This window comes from Triturus cristatus, chromosome 4_1 (genome assembly GCF_964204655.1).
Source record: "Triturus cristatus chromosome 4_1, aTriCri1.1, whole genome shotgun sequence".
NCBI lineage: Eukaryota > Metazoa > Chordata > Amphibia > Caudata > Salamandridae > Triturus > Triturus cristatus.
The window spans coordinates 591534331-591555191 of NC_140585.1; the positions used below are offsets into that span (position 1 = coordinate 591534331).

Genomic DNA, 20861 nt, shown 5'->3' on the forward strand with positions numbered 1-20861 from the left:
CACGTCAAACACGTTTCTACAACATCATTTATTTGTTGATCCATGGAAGGCCACCAATAAACCACCCTGATCCTTCTTTTGGTGTAGGTCTGACCCAAATGTCCTTCATGGCCATACTCAATTATACGATTCCTGACAGACACCGGGGGCACAAACTTGTCTCCCCGCATGATCATACCACCTTCTTCTACTGAAAGTTCATCAGCAACTTTTGCAAAAGGATGAAGATCAGCCTCTAGGTGTTTTTCCTTAGGCCACCCTGACACTATAAGTTCTTTTACTCTCTTGAGAAGACTATCAGACTTTATCCCCCGAAACCAATCATTTTCAGAAAAAGTACCAATACAACAAGCATCAACAGCTGCGATGATACACTCATCCATTACGTCTAGATCATATTCATTATTTTTTAAAGGTAAGGGTGATCTCGACAAATAGTCAGCCCTTGTGTTCTTGCCACCTGAAATATGCGCAACCCGAAAGTTATACTGCAACAATTTCGCACTCAACCTAGCAATCCTAGGCGTGTGATCTTTCACCACTTTTCCTTCCAAAATAGGAATCAATGGTTTATGGTCCGTCAGTAGTCTAAACGTTTTCCCCCATATAAAACACTTAAAACGTTCGACCGCCCAGCAACACGCCAACAATTCACGCTCAATGACTGAATAATTCTTTTCACTTGGTCTTAAAGCCCTGGACGCAAACCCCACAGTGAACTCCTTCCCTTCTTTGACCTGAGAAATCATGCCACCCAAGCCATCAAGACTAGCATCCACCGATACTGTACATTGCAACAACGGATCAAAAGGGGTAAGAATTTGACAAGTAGCTAATTCTTTTTTTACTCGTTCGAACTCAATCTGACACTCAGCACTCCAACAAAAAACAGTCTTTTTCTTCAATAGTTCCCTCATGTTGACCGTTTTCCCTGCAAAATTTGAAATAAACTTGGCATAGAACTCACACATCCCCAAAAACGAAGAAACCTGATCTCTAGATTCAGGACAAGGTGCATTAGATATTGCGTCAATCAAACCCTCTCTAGGAACTATACCCTCGCCTGAAATACAATGACCCAAATATTCTACTGATTGCACACCAAACGTACATTTGAGCTTATTCGCTACTATCCCTTTGGTTTCTAACCGCTTTAAAACCCTACACACATTCTCATCATGTTCAATCTTGTCTTTACCAGCCACCAAAATATCATCCTGAAACACTACTGTGTTTGGAACTCCATCCAGTACTTTCTCCATAACCCGTTGAAAAACGGCCGCCGCCGAAGCCAACCCAAAAGGCATCCTTCGGAACTGAAAGGTCCCAACTGGAGATACAAAAGCAGTTAGATGTTTGGAGTTCTGATCTAGTTCAATTTGGTGATAAGCCGACGCTAAGTCTATCTTGGAAAACCACTTAGCTCCAGCAAACTTAGAGAGAATATCATCAATGCGCGGTAGAGGATGAGAATCCACCCAAATCTCTCTATTGAGACTGCGCAGGTCAATGCAGACCCTGAGACTGCCATTTTTCTTCCTGGCTACAACCAAAGGACTCAACCACAAAGACGACTCAATAGGTTCAATAACCCCATTCTCGCACATCCTTTTGAGCTCGAGAGACAGGTCGTCTCTGATGCTAAACGGGACATTGCGTAACCTATGCTTCACTGGTAAAGCACCATCTTTCACTTTAATTGCATGCCTGAATCCTGTGATGCATCCCAACTTATCACTGAAGACTTTTGGGAACATACCCAACCAAGGACCGAAACCCAGATCTTTAGGCTCATCATGCACAATAGAAACTTGCTCAAGAGTACCTGGTCTGAGCGTCATTCTGAACAACCCCTGATGGTACCACCCCAGAATGTTCAGCCCTTTTTTGGCCACATAAACCTTCCCTTGAATGCATTTGTCCTCGAAAACCAACGAAGCATCAAAAAATCCTTTCAAATCAATACGTCTACCCTCATACGAGACGGGGCTTCTATCCGGTGGATTCAGAGGCTTATCTCCCCAAACTTCCTCGAAAAGTTCCTCAGTTATCATAGTCATTCTTGCCCCTGAATCAACCAGCAATTTTAGACACTTACCATCAACCAAAATATCAACCACTGGATCAACACAATCTTCCAAATCATCCTTCACAACCACCACAAAATCTGTTAAGGAACCGATAACCTCCTCACAAGCATCCTGTCTCGTACCTTCTGCATAAACTGCGTTTACATTCCCACGAGAGATACACATTTTTGCAAAATGACCTGGTTTCCCACATTTGCGACACATAGCATTCTTGGCTGGACATACCCGTGCATCAGGAAAATGCGAAGGGAAACCACACTTATTACACACGTTCCTCGCATAAGTGTTTTTTTTTCCTAACTTGCTCGAAGATGATTTATTCTGAGGAAATCTAAGACCCCTCTGATCATAACTAACTTTGCTCTTATCAGTGTTCTCTTTCAAATCTTTTGATCCTTTGTCTTCATTGACTTCTTTTACTACACTGACTGTACTTTTCTCAGGTTTAAGTTCATTAGACGATTTCTCAGACAATTCTATACTCTTCACAATACTAATTGTCTCTTCAAGAGAAGGATTCTTTAGTGTGAGTAGTTTCTGTTGTACTTTTTTTTCACGACAATGAACTACAATTTGATCACGTATAAGCTGTGAACAAAAATGTTCAAATTCACACTCAGACGCTAAAATGCGTAATGCTGCTACATAAGAAACAATACTCTCTCCACTTCCTTGTACCCTGGTAAAGAACTTATGTCTGGATACAACTAAGCTGCTTTCTACGTCAAACTGTATTTCTAACATTTTTAAAGCTTGATCGTATTCATTCAAAACCTCTTCACCTACTACTGCAGGTATATGGGGTAAGTGTTCAAGTACAGCTTGACCTTCAAATCCTAAATTGTGTTCCAAAATAAATCTCTTCCTCTCAGCACTGAATCTCGATCCCCCAATTGCCCCAAGATACTTTTCAAAAGCTCTGTGCCAAATTTTCCACTTAACCGGAGGATCTCCTGGAAGCTGTAAGAAAGGAGGTGGAGCTTGTACATTTTGCATATTGCCTTATTCCAAAACACACACAAATATACTATAGTGAATTTGAAACTCTAAAACCAAAACACTGTATGGCTAGAAACAGGCTATATATGACGATCCAAAACATTCCTCCCCTTTTTTCTTAAATTATAAGATCGCTTGCACATATGTAGGATAATATCAGGATTCAAATTCACTCTAGCGTGACTTTAGTGTGACACAGTCTTTTCTAAAAAAAACGTTAAAAATGGTCCAACTACTTGCTCCCGATTCTGCACCAAAATGTCAAAAAACAAAATAAAGAGAGAATATCAATAACAATGTTTAGGCACTTCCCAACTGCAGTCTAGTAGAAAACGAGTTCCTCACCGGTGGTAACACTTGGCAATACAAAATATACAGAATGTCGATGTGTAATTAACTCCACAACGAACTAGAGTTACACTTCTATATGTGGTGACACTCGACGCAACGAGGGATACTGCAGGTCCCTCTAAATCGGTGACACTTGACACTCGACGAATAGTCGACAGACAAAGGATACAGCAGGTCTCTCTCAGTCGGTAATGCTTGGCGCTTGACACTCGACAAAAAAAACGAATAGTCAACTCACAAAGGATACAGCAGGTCTCTCTCAGTCGGTAAGGCTTGACGTTTGACACTCGACGAAGAGTTCCCCTCGCACCTTCGCGCATGCGCCGTCCAAGAACACAACTTGCGTTCGTCAGGTACCACTGAATCTTGACCTACGTTCCAGCACGTCACCCTCGCTGACTCCTAACGTGTGTTCTGATACGTCATCAGCGTCGATGAACAGGAAGACCCTTTGACCTACGTTCCAGCACGTCACCTTCGCTGACTCCTAGCGTACGTTCTGATACGTCATCATTCCTCCCTGGAAGGGAAGAAATCCACTCCCAGGAACCAAACGGGAAAGGAAAGAAAACTCACGCAGGACTGCTCGGAGCGTCCAGATGACCGCTGCCACAGGTGAAAAGACGATTCATCGGGATACGAAGAAAAAAGGTAACACAACCACCTCTTTTTTCTAAAGATCTCCGTTTGTATTGAATCACAGAGAGTCCATGCGACTTCAAAATACTAGTTGAACCTTGTCGCTTGACACAACGTCGTCGTCCCTCTTGTCACGGACCTCTTTTGTGTTTTCAGAGTCATAATATACTTCTCATCGTCTTGACTTAGATGAAGATGACTTCAGAAAACACGAAGTTAAAACTGCTAACTTCACTAGGTAGACCCTAGTACGCGTGGGTGGAGACAGATGACTAAACTCGTCGCCAATTTTGTAGTGATCACGCTGCAGACAGTTTAGATGTAGCAGATAGATTTAATGTCTGTCTGTCTCCACAGCCTCCAGGAAACAACTGATCAACCTGCACATTCAAAGTATAACATTCCATCACCATGGCACTGACATCACAGTGACCATGGAGTAGCATATGCAGGTAGTACAATAGACAATATACATATGGAAGATTACTACAAACCCCTCCTACAAATCCATTCTTGCAAATATCTAGTTCCAAGATAGTGTTGTGTTTTTATGAGGCTTCATTTATGATCGCTTCAAACTGCTCACAGAACCTTAATTAGAGTTAGCCTAGGTGGCAGAATATTGTGATTCAATTGAATCATGGTAAAATTTAAGAAGATTTTCAGATGGACAAAAACGAATTTGAATTTAAGTTGACGGCAAAATCTTTGATCGGGCCGGCATTTTGTTGCCTTATTCTGTGTAGTGGGATTCAACAGAGACTAGCGTGTCAGTTACTTGATAGCTGTGTGGGTTTGGGGCTTCTCTGAACAGCTGAGGTTAGTCTTTGCTTATATCTGTCATGAGGCTCCCGCCAGCTGTGGGGGTAAAGCTGATTTCAGCTGACAGCAAAGCACCCCCCTGAGCTAAGAAACATCTACAACAAGGACACCAGATTTAGGCTCTCCAGATTTCATGTACTATTTGTTACACAATTTCCCAGTGCGTGAATTGTCGTTGTTAAACAGCTGTGCTAGGTTGTTGTGACTATTTCTTCTTTTCGCAGTGCTACTACCTGGGGGCAACAAGCGATGCCGCCACCAAAATCACAAGCGAAGTCACTCGTCCCATGAGCGCTCACGTGCCTGTGAGCAAGATCTGCGAGAAACTGAAAAAGAAAGACAGCCAAATCTGTGAGCTCAAATATGGTAAGGAACGGCATTGTCACTGCAATAAATAAATACGAGCGTTTAACTTTGCAATATTTAACAGTTTGGATAACTATACCACATGTACTGGGACGCAATGGGATTTTACAAGTATAAAAAGGTGCCACTACAAAGGCAGGGCATTTTCATATTTCAAAATGTATTATTTTAAAGTAGTTTTGTTGCAAGCAGTGGTTTGAGCTGTTTTCAGAAACCAAACCACTATTTAGGTAACCACAATTAACTAATTCCAGCCCAAAAATACACACCTGAGTAAACAAACACTGAACAGTTAGATGCTAAGAAAGCTTGCCTTCACAATATCGAAAGATCCTCAGAAAAAAAGAAAACCCTCTAATTCTCTTCTCTTGCGTTTTTGCCTTAACCTGGCTAACACAGACTCCTTTCCGTAGTCTCTCCTCCTCTTCGTGTCTTTCTTCTCCCATCATTCTTGGCTTGTTTGCCATTCTCCACATAATGGTAATCACAGAATTAGTACGGAACCTCAGGAAGAGGCACATAGGGTAGGGGCCTAGGACTGTTTGTAATATTTATTACATAAGCATAATCTTGTCTAGATTTCAGTAAGGGTGTGCTAAATTCGCGTAATTTGGTTTTGTGTGATTATGTGAAATTTGGCAAAATTTTATGAATTTACACATAATTACACAAAATACAAATTCATAATTTTGTGCTATATTTTTACCGTGAAATGCATTCATCCTTGCATCAATTTTAGGTACGAAGATTAATTTAAACAAAGCACCACTTTCAAATGCTGCTTGCGTTTCTTCCTGTGCATTTGCACAAAATTATTACTGCACATGGCACCATTCACTGAACTTTTTTTTACGAGAAATGGTACGTAATTACGCAAAGTGGAGTAATGATTAGGCCTGGGCTAAAATTCCGTTCCGGTCGCGGAAATTGTGATAATTTGACATTTTCACGTTCCGCGGAGAGCGCGAAAATGTCAAGATTTCCGCAATCCGCATTTTACCGGAAATTTTTTGCTTGCTTGCGCTGTAAAATAATACATTCTCGCGTGCGCGCGATCGCCTTACCTGAATCCCCGCGTTCGCAGACAAGTTTTCCCGATCCGGTCGCGTTCTCCATGAGATGTTGGATTGTTGGTAGCCATTTGCGCTGTCTCGCGACAGTTCGCGCCCGCAGTGACGTCATTAGTCACGCGAGCAAGTCTTTCTTCTCGCGATCATGCACCGCGAGACAAGTGAAAACAAGATGGCCGCGCCCGCGAGCAACCACATGGGTAAGTTGGCAAGCCGCGACCATGCAGAAAATACCGCGAACCGGCGGGAAAAAAACTTCCGCATCTTCACGATATTTCCACGTGTTCGTGGAGATTTTTAACATTTTCGTGATAATTTGCGAAAGTGAATTTCGCAAATTCCGCCCACCCCTAGTAATGATGTTATTCCAATTGGTTGTGCACAGAGCCAACCCACCAATGCCTGTGTGCAGAGAGTAGGGGGAGAGATTGGGTGCAGGGCATGCTGGAGGCCAGGCCCTGCAGCCCTTGACCCTGTTTCAGGCCAGGCCGCTCCCCCGCCGCATCAGCACACCCTGCTGGTGCCGTGTCCCTGCCCCTCCCTACTGCTGCTACTGCTGCTACTGCTGGAAGTTCGAGGCCCTCCTCCACCCACAGGCTCCCGCCTGCGCTTCATCCCTGGTGGCCCAGTGATGGGCTGTAAGTATTGTAAGTATTGCTCTGCCTGTTTCTGTCTGCTTTCTCTCTTTTTTTGCTCATTTGTGCTTGCTCTGTCCATCCAATTGTGTTCTGTCTGCTTTCACTCTCTCTGCTCATCTGTGCTTGTTTTCTGTCCATCTGATTGCGTTGTGTCCCTGTCTACCACGCTTTCTTTCCGTTTTTCGTGATCCCCCGTTGTGCTGCCTCTGCTCCCCTCTGCTTCCCCCCGAGTGAATAAAGTTGCCTCCTTGTCTTTTTTGCTTTTTTCGCCGTCCTTTCCTCCTTTCCCCGCCGCCCGCTTCCGGCTCTTTCCTGCCGCTGCGTCCCCTGCGTCCCTGCCCCCCTCCCTCCCATTGGCTCCCGCTACCCGCCTCCCAGCTGCTCCACCCTCCCTCCACCCCTTCTTAATGCAGGCCGCTGCGCGGCCGCGCCGCTGGCGCGCCAGTGGCAAGCCCGTCTGTGCCTGTCTGCGCCTGGACTGCACCCTGCGCCAGAACCCCTGGCCCCCGACAGGCCCACCATGCACGACGGACCTTCGACGCCACCACACTCCTCGCACTCGACACCGGCCGCTTGACTGCCTGCTACCAAGCCACCCCAGAGCGCACTCACGGACCATTCTCCTGCCGAAACTGCTGCTACACCAGGACCCTAACCACCGCCTCCCACACCAGCCCAGGAAACAACAAGGATCTCAAGTGCATCCTACTCAACACCCGCTCCGTACACAAGCACGCCATCGAACTCTGGGACCTCCTCGACTCAACAGCCCCAGATGTCGCGTTCCTGACGGAAACCTGGATGAACGCCTCCTCGGCCCCTGACATCGCCATTGCCATCCCGGACGGCTACAAAATCTTCCGGAGTGACCGTACCAACAAGCCGGAGGAGGAATCGCCATCATCCACAGGAATACCCTCAGAGTCACGTCCAGCACCGAAGAAACTCTCAGCACCGCCGAGCACCTACACTTCCAGATCCACACCGACCCCAAGACCACCCTCAGAGGAACACTCATCTACAGACCACCGGGTCCACGCCCACAATTCAACGAATCCATCGCCGACTTCGTCAGCACACATGTCCTCACCACCACAGACTACATCCTCCTGGGGGACATGAACTTCCACCTGGAGAACAACAACGACAACAACACCACCACCCTGCTCGACAACCTCTCCAACTTCAGACTGAAGCAACTAGTGAACACCCCGACTCACCACTCAGGTCACACGCTGGACCCCATCTTCTCCGCCAGCACCAACTTCACGGTCAGCCACACCACCACTCTCCACTGGACCGACCACCTATGCATCCACTTCTCCTACAAGAAACTCACCGCACACATCCAACCGCCGCAGATCCCCCGAAGATGCTGGAGCAAAGTCACCACTGACCAGCTGACTGCCGCCCTCGCCCTCGCCCAGGGCCCCCCGGCCAACGCCTCGGACACCAACACCGCCACCCAAAACCTCACACAGTGGATCAGCAACTGCGCCGACACCCTCGCCCCTATCAAGAACCCTCCGAACAAACACAACAGCAGGAGAACCACCTGGTTCACCACAGACCTCAAGGACTCCAAAAAATCCCGCTGAACTCTAGAGAAAGCCTGGCGCCAAGAACGGACTGCGGAAAACCTTGAGGCCCTTAAGACCGCCAAACGCAAACACCGCCAGCTCATCCGCATCGCCAAGAGAACGGCCTTCAGAGAGCGCATAGACAACAACGCACACAACAGCAAGGAGCTCTTCAGCATCATGAAGGAACTCTCCAACCCAAGCTCCAACTCCAATGACATCCCCCCCTCACAGGACCTCTGCGACTCCCTCGCGGCCTTCTTCCACTGCAAGATCGCCGACATACACGACAGCTTCGCAAACCAGACACCTCCACCAGCCGCAGAACCAACGCCCCTCACCGCCATCCTCAGTCGCTGGACCCTCGTCAACACCGAAGACGTCACCCAGATCATGAACACCATCCACTCTGGCTCTCCATCCGACCCCTGCCCTCACCACATCTTCAACAAAGCAGACACCATCATCGCATCCCACCTCCGAGACATCATCAACAGCTCCTTCGAATCTGCCACCTTCCCTGAGAGTTGGAAACACGCTGAAATCAACGCCCTCCTTAAGAAGCCGACAGCAGACCCCAAGGACCTCAAGAATTTCCAGCCCATCTCCCTGCTCCCCTTCCCGGCGAAGGTCACCGAGAAAGCAGTCAACAAGCAACTGACCAACTTCCTCGAAACCAATGGCTCCCTCGACCCATCCCAGTCTGGCTTCCGCAGCAACCACAATACCGAGACCACCCTCATCCCTGCCACCGACAAAATCAGAACCCTGCTCGACAACGGAGAAACCGCAGCCCTCATCCTCCTAGACCTCTCAGCTGCCTTCGACACGGTCTGCCACCGCACCCTAAAAACATGTCTCCTCAACACAGGGATCCAGGGAAAGGCCCTGGACTGGATCTCCTCCTTCCTCACCGACAGAACCCAGAGAGTCCGCCTACCCCCGTTCCACTCAGAGGCCACCAAGATCATCTACGGCGTACCCCAAGGCTCATCACTCAGCCCAACGCTCTTCAACAACTACATGAGCCCCCTCGCCGACATCGCCCGCGCACACGACCTCAACATCATCTCCTATGCCGACGACACCCAGCTGATTCTCTCCCTGACCAGAGACCCAGTCACCGCCAAATCCAACTTCCAAGAAGGAATGAGGGCCGTCGCCGAATGGATGAAGATCAGCCGCCTGAAACTGAACACAGACAAGACGGAGGTCCTCATCCTTGGACCATCCCCCTCCGCCTGGAACGACTCCTGGTGGCCTGCCGCCCTGGGCACAGCACCGACACCCACCGACCACGCATGCAACCTAGGGTACGTCCTGGACTCATCGCTCACTATGACCAAGCAAGTCAACGCCATCTCCTCCTCCTGCTTCAACACCCTCCGCATGCTACGAAAGATCTTCAAATGGATCCCCACGGAAACAAGAAGGACTGTCACCCAAGCCCTCGTCACAAGCCGGCTCGACTATGGCAACGCACTCTATGCAGGGACAACAGCCAAGCTACAGAAAAGACTGCAACGCATACAGAATGCCTCCGCACGCCTCATCCTGGACATCCCCCGCCACAGCCCCATCACCGCCCACTGAGAGACCTGCACTGGCTCCCTGTCAACAAGAGGATCACGTTCAAGCTCCTCACCCACGCACACAAAGCGTTCCACAATGCCGGACCCGAATACCTCAACAAACGCCTCTCGTTCTACGCCCCGACTCGCCAACTCCGCTCAGCCAGCCTCGCCCTCGCCACCGTACCATGCACCAGAAGAACAACAACAGGCGGCAGATCCTTCTCCTACCTCGCCGCCAAGACCTGGAACCCCCTCCCCACCCACTGACCCAAGATCTTCTCACCTTCAGGAGATACCTCAAGACCTGGCTGTTCGAGCAGTAGCAGCCCCCCCCCCCCCTCAGCGCCTTGAAACCCTCACGGGTGAATAGTGCGCTCTATAAATGTACTGATTGATTGCTGCCAACCCACTTGGTTTACGTCCAAAGGCATGGAACGCAGGGGCTGCCACCCACTGGGGGTTGTATGCCTGCAGGGAAATGATGCAGAGTCTGGCCAGAGGTCAGGCCCTGTGCAACCCGCAGGGGGATGGGCACACGGCCTGGTCCGAGGTTGGGCACCCGCAAGAATTTGGACGCCAGACCTGGCCAGATGCCAGACCCTGTGGCCAACACCGGCCAAAGGCCAGTCAATGCGGCCACTTCCCACGGACAAAGGTTTTGCGCAGTGGGCTGTTGGGCGCCCATAGGTGTATGAGCTCATGTTGCCTTAAGGGGTGGGTTGGGTGTATGCTGAACTTTGAATATGATATATAAAAAACACCGAAATTCACTGAAAAAACAAAGGTTAAAATTATGTTAGGTCTGGTAATAAGATTTTGGCTTATTAAAAAAAACCTATGACTTCTCAGAAAAAAACAAGGGTTAAAGTTATGTTATTGTTAAATGTTGAAATGAGATAAGAACTAATGTTTAAATAATGAAAAACACTGAAATTCATCAGGTATAGTTTAGAGAAAAAACTATAACTTACAACGCTGTCATGCACTGCTTACAACCTCACATATTACATCACTCATGGCATGGTAAATGACATTATTGATGACATCACTGATGACTTATCAAACAACAACATTCATTATACTGCTATTTACTTTACTTCATAATCCTTTACATCATTTAAAAAAAGATAGTAAACAACCTATAGTCATATGCCGCATGAAGTGATTGTGTCCACCTTTAGAATGGCAATAGCGTAAACCCTGGAAGGCAAGTGTGATTGTACATGTTGAAAGTTAAATGGTGCACTCTTTACAAATCAGTAAACTTTGGGGTGCAAGCAGTACACCATGTTAAACAAGGTAAAGGTGAGCACACCTGATGGGAGTTGCAGAGGCATGTTTCAAAGTTGCATGTGGCTTAAAGCCACAGCCTGTTTCAAAAGTTCTGTGAGAAAAGTCTCTGTTGAGACTAGATTATCCACCAGTGGATGTTTAGGCATGTGCCCGTGTTAAATAATTGTAATACAGTGCTATAGACAAATTCTATGTACAAGACATTTATATGGCGTAGCTAATTATGTTTGGAAATTTGCTGAAGATTTTGAGGCATTGCAGATTGGCGATTAATGTAGAATGTAGGGCTGATCTACTTAGAAGGTGGTTTAACTTGCACTGAGATTGTAAGCACAATTCTAAGGTTGAATGCCTCTGTGCTCATCTCATAAATGCTTGTAGTGTATTTTACCATACTACAAAGGGTTGTTCTTAGAGACTGGTAGGAGGTGTCTTTCCAGTGGCAACTACACACCTCTCAACCTCTTGACTCAAAATTGCGGGCCATGTGAAGTCTTCACTAAGGTGGTTCTGTTAAGGTGAATAGAGTACGCACTACTTTTTTTTGGAGGGTGTTCACAGTTTAAAAATGGGGTGACCCCGTTAAGGTCTATGGAGGTATTTTGTTTGGTTGGCGGGTGAATACCAGTAAAAAGAAGGTTACATTCATCAGTTGTGGGTGATGACAGATAATGTGTCCAGCATGTGGTCCAAGGTAATGTCCATTATTACTTGACTGGTGATAGAAAATTGGGCACAAGTGTAGCTTGTTGAATTTCTTCAACTCCACAAATCCTACAGGACATTGTCACAAGGACTTCATGATACTATCAGTGATGTCATTAAGCATGTCATGACTGATGTAATAAGTGTAGTCATAAGCAGTGCATGATGGGAGTGCAAGTTATAGCTCACTAAACTATAACTGGCACATGTAGTTTTTTTCATTTTTTAAACATTAGTTCTTATCTGATTTCAACACCTAACTATATTATCACTTTAACCCTTGGTTTTTTTCAGTGAATTCATATATCTATATCTATGTATATGCACACAATGAGGCTGTTTCCAGCACTGGCTGTGTTACATGAAGCTATAGTGATTCACACCTTAGCTTGCCACTAAGTCATCCTTACCACAAACTTCTCCTTCAAGTCACATATTGCCAAGAAAACTGAGACAGTATTGTTCCAGCTCAAGCAAATTGAACCCCTCCCTATCTAAAGCCAACTTCAGAATGATTATCCAAATACCCTGATACTCTCACACCAGGATAGGGCAACTTCCTGCTTACTAGCATGCCTGGCGCTACGTAGATGAAACCGAAAGGCATCCTTCATGCTACCACAATTCACATCAAAGGCCATGGTTAAAGGGCCATTTTGCCTCCATGGTGATGGACTGACAATTGTTCGATTCAAGCCAACGCCATCTTCAAAACCTGCTGTAACATGTACAGAGTAGAAAGAATCATCACACCAGCATATCTGGTGAAAGCGAACGATTTAAGGTGGTCTTTACAACGCAAGGAGTCATGCCATCACCAGGCTCAGAATCAAGATGAGCAAATTGAGAACAACATAATTAAAGTTTTATGCCCTTTAAGCAGCAAGGATAAGGAACCATATTCTCCTCACAAGAGATTTGCACCATCTCTCCTGCAACTCAGATCCGAAAACCCCCCACTTTTGAATGAAGCACCTCACCAGACTAAGATAAAGGTCCCTAATCCCTGATGTCTCAGGTCCATCAATTAGAACCCTTTAACCCTTTCCCTTTCCATACAAATGTACACGATCTTGAATTGCTTCCTGCAATGGGCCCGTCCTTGTTATAAAGATATGGGTACAGCACTACATCACTCCCCAACTAGTTTCTTTGACAGAAATATGAGTACATGCATGCATGCATATATAATAAACTTCTCAGGATTCCCTGAGAAATAGAAGTAGAAACAGTAATGGCATTGCAGGATTCAATTAGTTACTTTCAAGTTATAGGAGTTGTATAGAATCTTTCAGAGAACCGTCCTTCATAAAGATGCAAGTACTGCCATGCCTAGTCCCTACTGAGGTTGTCTTTAAATGCATTTCCATATTGTGAGGACACATTTCATAAAATCCAACCAGTTATGGAACTATTTTCAGCCAAATTACAAGGGCAAAGGATGCCAGCGGGTCACTGACCCCACACTCACAGCAGGACACACACCGGGCCAGATTGATGGATGCCTTTAACACCACCCTGCCCGACCCTGCAACCAACCTGGAACAAGTAGTCAAGAACTTCACCTCCGATATTACCAATGCCGCTGACTGCGTTCCCCCCCATCAAACAAGCCAAGACCCGCAGATCCACCAAACAAGCCAGCTGGTACACACCAGAACTCAGGACAATGAAACGCAACTGCCAACAACTGGAGAGAAGATGGCGCACCAGCAGAGACACCACTGACCAAGTTACCTTGAAGTCAGCCCTCAACATATACCACCAATGACTGAAAGACTCGAAAAAAAGACAGCCTAGCAAACTGTATCTAAGCAAGCACCAACCATGCCAAGGAACTGTTCAGCCTTGTCAGAGAGTTCTCCTGCCCTACAGCCACCGAGAACACATTCCCTCCCTCAAAATAACTCTGCAACGCTCAACCGGACCATTTCCACAACAAGATATCCACCATCTACAAGAACTTTAAACCCCAACCCAGTGACCTCCACATCCTCCACATCACCATCACTCCAACAGAAGCCTTCTCCAGTCAGCCACCCACTACATGGGAACAGCTCACCTCACAGATTCCCACAGCCTTCATGAACTCCATTCACTCAGAAGCACCCTCGGACCCCTACCCCACCACCTTTTTAACCTTGGAGGAAAGGACATCAGCCGCCAACTCACCACCATCCTCAACTCATCCATTGCCACAGCCACCTTTCTCAACACAAGGAAATACGCAGAAGTCAGACCTCTCCTCAAGAAACCCTCCGCCGACCCCAACGTACTCCAGAACTACCGCCTCATCTCGCTGCTCCCTTTCCCTGCCAAAGTACTTGAGAAGGCCAACAGCTCACCGAACGCCTGTAGCGAAACAACTTGCTCGACGCCCCCCAAACTGGTTTCTGTGCAACCCACAGCGCCGAAACTGCCCTTATTGCAACCACTGATGAATTCTGCACCCTCATCGACAGAGGAAAATTGGCGGCCCTGATCCTCCTCGACCTGTCTGCAGCGTTCAACACCATTTCCCACCACACATTGATCAGACTGCACCACATTGGGATTGGGTTCCCTCACATGGAGTGCATCATTCCTCCCTGGATAAATTCAGAGAATCCGCCTACTCCCGTTCACTTCAGAACCCAAGGGCACCGTCTGAGGTGTCCCTCAAGGTTCATCCCTCGGCCCCACCCTCTTAAACACCTACATGATACCTCTAGCCGACATCGTCAGAACCCACAACATCAACATCATATCCTATGCCGACAACACCCAGCTCATCCTCTCGCTCTCAGCAGACCCCACCACCACGAAGACCAACTTCCACAACTGCATGAAAAACATCACCGGCTGGATGAAGTCCAACTGTCTGAAGCTCAACACTGACAAGACCAAAGTGCTGATCTCTGGCAAGAACACCTTTCCTTAGAACAACACATGACGGCCCACCGAACTCGGACCTACTCTCACACCAACAGACCACGCCCACAACCTTAGCATCATCTTGGACAAAAAGCTCACCATGAAGCGACAGATCAATGCAGTCTCCGCTGCTTGCTTCCACACTCTCTGCATGCTCCGAAGAATCTTCAAATGGCTGTCCATCGCATGAGGAAAACCGTCACTGAAGCCGGAGTGACCAGCTGGCTGGACTACGGCAACGCACTGTACGCAGAAACCAACATTGAACTCATGAGGAGACTACAGATGATACAGAACTCAGCAGCCAGACTCGTCCTCAACCTGCCCAGATGGACCTATATCAACCCACACCTCAAGAACCTCCACTGGCTCTCCGTCCAGAAAATATGCCAATTGAAGATATTGGCTCACTCCTACAAAGCACTCCATGACCTAGGACCAGCATACATCAACAACCGCCTGAACTTCTACCAACCATCCAGAGACTTTTACTCTGCTGCCCTCGCACAGCCACTGTGGGGGTGATTAGGATGGCATAACAAACTGTCACGCCATCGTAATCTGATTCACCCCGGTCGGCAATCGTTACGATTGCTGGCCGGGCGGAGCTGGGGCACATATATGGTGGCACCGCCATCCATATTATGATGTGTGGCGTTACAGGCCTTTCCATGGGGCCGGCGAATATTTGCTTTGGGTTGCAGGCCTCCGGGGGGATAGAGGGGTGGGGGCTGCACATGCACAACATGGCATGTTACCATTGCGGCAGGTGCTGCAGCCAGTGGTGGCGGTTGCATCATAATTGGGGTGGCGGGACGGCCGCATGGCAGGTGGGCAGTCCCGTTACCGCTAGGGTGGCGGGCAGACTTCCTAATCACCCCTGTGTGTCTGCCAAAGCCACACTGGAGCCCATTCTTTCTCCTACGTCGCTGCGAAGTCCATGAACAGCCTTCCCCTCCATCGCTATACATCACCCTCACTAGCAGAATTCAAGAAGAGACTCAAGACCTGGCTATTCGACTGAGTCCTGCAACCCAGCACCTGGATATCTTCACAGGTGATTAGTAGTGCTATACAAATACGGACTGATTGATTGATTGATTGACTTTGGGCAAGGCAGAACAGAAAAGCATGATAAATATCTTGACTGGGGGTGAGTGCTTGCAATGTTCAACACTCCGTCCATCATTTCCTTTGGTTTTTGCTTTGTTCGCCATAAGTTGGCAGGGTATGCTCAGACGTGAGCCCCTTGCTCACTTTGCCACTGGATTCAAGCAATCCTGGCTGAAGACGGCTGAAATGCCAGAAACCGGTCCTAGGAAGCTTGTTTCCAGTCCAGGAAAGACATGGCTTGGCAGTTCGGGCTGGACTGTTCCCATGAGGCACTGGTCAGACTGATTTGCATATGGCCATGTCTGAACTGGGGTGCCAGAGTGGGCTAAAGAACTGTGATGGATTAAACCCAGATCAGTTGACTGGGGGTGAGTGCTTGCAATGTTCAACACTCCGTCCATCATTTCCTTTGGTTTTTACTTTGTTCGCCATAAGTTGGCAGGGTATGCTCAGACGTGAGTCCCTTGCTCACTTTGCCACTGGATTCAAGCAATCCTGGCTGAAGACGGCTGAAATGCCAGAAACAGGTCCTAGGAAGCTTGTTTCCAGTCCAGGGAAGACATGGCTTGGCAGTTCGGGCTGGACTGTTCCCATGAGGCACAGGGTCAGACTGATTTGCATATGGCCATGTCTGAACTGGGGTGGCAGAGTGGGCTAAAGAACGGTGATGGATTAAACCCAGATCAGTTGACTGGGGGTGAGTGCTTGCAATGTTCAACACTCCGTCCATCATTTCCTTTGGTTTTTGCTTTGTTCGCCATAAGTTGGCAGGGTATGCTCAGACGTGAGTCCCTTGCTCACTTTGCCACTGGTTTCAAGCAATCCTGGCTGAAGACGGCTGAAATGCCAGAAACCGGTCCTAGGAAGCTTGTTTCCAGTCCAGGGAAGACATGGCTTGGCAGTTCGGGCTGGACTGTTCCCATGAGGCACAGGGTCAGACTGATTTGCATATGGCCATGTCTGAACTGGGGTGGCAGAGTGGGCTAAAGAACGGTGATGGATTAAACCCAGATCAGTTGACTGGGGGTGAGTGCTTGCAATGTTCAACACTCCGTCCATCATTTCCTTTGGTTTTTGCTAAATATCTTGATATGCCATAGATGTAAAAGATCTTCATATGAGCTCCTATCTATCAAAGTACACCTTCAACAGAATTTTTTATTTGAAAATGTTATGCACCTATAGCCTCCTTATGGTTCCGCCAGGAAGTTCACCCTCTATGCTCAGAACTCCTAACACTAAGGGGTCCATTAATATGTCAGGCGGTGGCACCACCGTGGTGCTGGCGGTGCGGAAAAATGCTTTTTTCCGCCCGTTAGCAGCGGTCCTCACGCCCGCCATATTAGTATGGCCAAACATAGCCCATTTCCCAACCGCCACGGTGCGACGCGCACGGCCATTAAAGTGCGCCCGCCACCGCGGCAGTGGGCGCCAATGCAGACACACCGCCGTGCGGAATGACGTCCGCCGGCTCCACAAATTAGGATGACCCAAACAAGCAGACGCACCGCAGCGGAGAAACCGCCCAACCAGAGACGGCAGAAGCATGAGAGCGTAGCGCGAAACCAGATTCCCGGTCCACATCATCCGGTCACGATCGCCATGGACCCAGCTCTACACGTCTTTCCGGTGCTGTACCTGCTAAATCACCAGGAACTCATGGACCGCCGCGGACGCCGCCGCAGGTACGCAATAACACAACACACAACACATGGGCTGACACAGGGTTCAAATACACATCAGACACCCTGGTGGGGACAGTGACACATCCACAAGGGCACCCACACATCACCCACCTGCGACCAAGTCACCCTTCTGCATCCTGAACACACATCTCCCGTGACCATGCAGCAATGTCCTGGTCAAGTCACCGCAGCGGTGAACACAAGGAAATACATGCACACACTGCAGAAGGCAGGACCACAAAGACCACAGAGTCACACCCCTCCCACCACACACTAGCACACCCAATGAAGGCACATGCCATGTGCCCCTCCTGTGCACCCCATGCACAACAACAAGCCAGGTCAATACACACCCTGCACCACACAACAAACAACCAGGGAGACAGACAAACAACCACAGAGACAGACACTGCAGGAGTGGCTGCACAGGAACACACAGCACAGTTGCACAGGGCCAGGGAAACACACACACCACCACACACAGGGAAACTAAAATGAGGACAAGCACCAAATGAACACATAAAAGGAACTAACATCCAAATGGACACACAGCCTGCATAGTCACACAATAATACCACAGACTGACACACAGACACATACACACACCACATGCCAACAGCAATGGAGCACAACAAATAGGAAAACCAAAGTGGGATGCACACAAATGGAAGGCCAAGGAGACACACAACAAGCATGTGTACATCACATGCAAGACAAGGAACAGAGAACAACACCCTCACACCATCAAAGCACACATGGCTGGTACAGGCAGTGAGGATAAACCACAGACATCACAGTGCAACAACACAGGGAGACAGCAAGGCAAACCATGTAGAGGCACAAGGATGAAAGGAAGGCCCTGAAGTCAAACTGTGAACAGCCACATATCTATACAACTCCTTCACAGGAGTACACCAGCAGCACTACACACAGGGACCATTGACTGACAAACACCAGTAGGAATCTACACACAAACCCCCCTCACACCAGAAGCACACAACACCAGTGCCAAACACACTGAAGGCTGGCAATACTTGCCAGTCAACACACATACAAACAATCAAACACCCTGGGGGTAGCTGCAAACATCACACACACACACAGGGAAGCCACAACAAATGTCTGCACAAAAACAACACACAAACACATAACCCAACAGAAACAACAACAAGAACAGACATGCCCTGTGCAGCTAAACTAGGGAAAGGCAATGGGAGCACAGACACAACAGGAGGGCACAACATCATCACTCGGGAACAATGCACAGACAACATACCACAACACACACAAGAAGTGCACCATCACAGAAAAACACAGCCACATCAAACAAACAACAGTTGCACAGGCAAAACAATCACACAGCAAACGCAGCAGGACATCAGGGGATGCACACCAGGCGATGACAAGACAACAGACACACACAGCACTGCATGCACAATAAGCAGTGTGTGCACACCAGGCATACCAGCCACACACAGACATCAGTGACAGAACAACAACCCTCACAACACCATACAGCACAGCACAAAGACAACAGCACACCCAGGAAGTGAAGCAATAACACAGACAACACACATACATCCAACACAACACCAACAGATGCGCAAGTCCGGGACACAAAGGTGGAAACAACTTGACCAGAGGACTGGGCAGCACACACAGTTGGGCTGCATAGGAGCAACCATGACTGCCAAACAGCACAAGCACATCACATACAACCCATTGGGGAAATGCCCTGAGTGACACATTGACCCTGGACAAAGAACTGCACCACAAAGCTCAGTGGCACAAATGAAGTGATGGGGAGGCACACGCACATGGAAACCAAGGGTACAGCTGACACCAAATGGAAGTGCACTGCATGCCAGTAGGGGACATGGCAGGACTGTACCATACACAAAGAGAGGGAGTGCAGACCCACAATGGGTAGGCATCTGAAGCACAGATAGGGGATGGCATGACAACAGACACAACATGCCACACTGGAGGCAAGAAGGCACCATCTGACAGCAAGGCATGAGAAAACACAACCACAATGGCAGTGTGGAACAGCAGGTCTGCACAGTCCCCGCAAACAGCCACCAGACACATGGATGTGCATCAAAACACAACACTGACTCGCCAGTCACACACTCTGCATACTCACAAGTGACAAAAACAACAAGTAGGAGTCAGACAGAACTGCAAGGACACACCAACACACAGTACAGTGCACTACATACAACCCACACGTGTATACAACCACATCCACAGGGCTGAACAATCAAAACAACAGGCATACAACTCCTGGGTGACACGTGTGTAGTTCACAATGCAGGGACATGCACACATCAACACTCCCCACAAACTCACCCCCTTCACATTGCACACCACCTGACCATCCAAGAGCACACATGGAAAGTAAGCCATGGGACTAGGATGCCTGGCCATCACAAGATGACCACACACATACACCACAGGGCACACATAAAGGAAGAACACACATACATGATGACCCTGGACAGCCTGCCTTCAAAACTGTGTGCAGAAACCCACTCTGTGCCGGCAGTGCCTCCCAACCTGACATGTGTACAATATAGCCAACATGAACTAATCAAGTAAATGACAACTGCTGCACATTGTAAAATTACACCATTGCCCCCACAAGTATCTGGTTCAGGAAGAACTGAAGACCCTGTCACCCCAGAAAACTGATTCATAAGTGAGCCCAAACATTGCCCATGTTGAAGTGGCACGCAGAGCATTTGGCACAGTAAACCATATACACACAGCAAAAGAACTTTATTCAGTACGGACACTGACAAAATAGACAACAGGAGCAACTGTCTTTATTCACATATTGCACAGATAGGCACCATGACAAGAGAAGAGCAAGGCACAAAATGCAGAGCATGTCCATTAGAAGCTGCACAGGCAAGGCCAAAACAGCAGTGAACGACAAGTCCAGTGGCCAGGGCAGAGTGCAGAGCATGTCTATGAGAAGCTGCACAGGCAGGGGGCACACAGCAGTGAACGACAAGGCC

At 48.1% G+C, this 20861-nt stretch overlaps 1 protein-coding gene across 1 annotated transcript in view; it reads left to right on the forward strand.

Annotated features, from left to right (window-relative positions):
- Positions 1-20861, forward strand: part of CDNF (cerebral dopamine neurotrophic factor) — a 185005-nt gene that overhangs the window by 134706 nt on the left and 29438 nt on the right. Inside the window, exon 3 of the mRNA XM_085652935.1 lies at positions 5126-5267. Coding sequence (XP_085509061.1) covers positions 5126-5267 — 142 coding nt within the window. The remainder of the gene's footprint in view (positions 1-5125; positions 5268-20861) is intronic.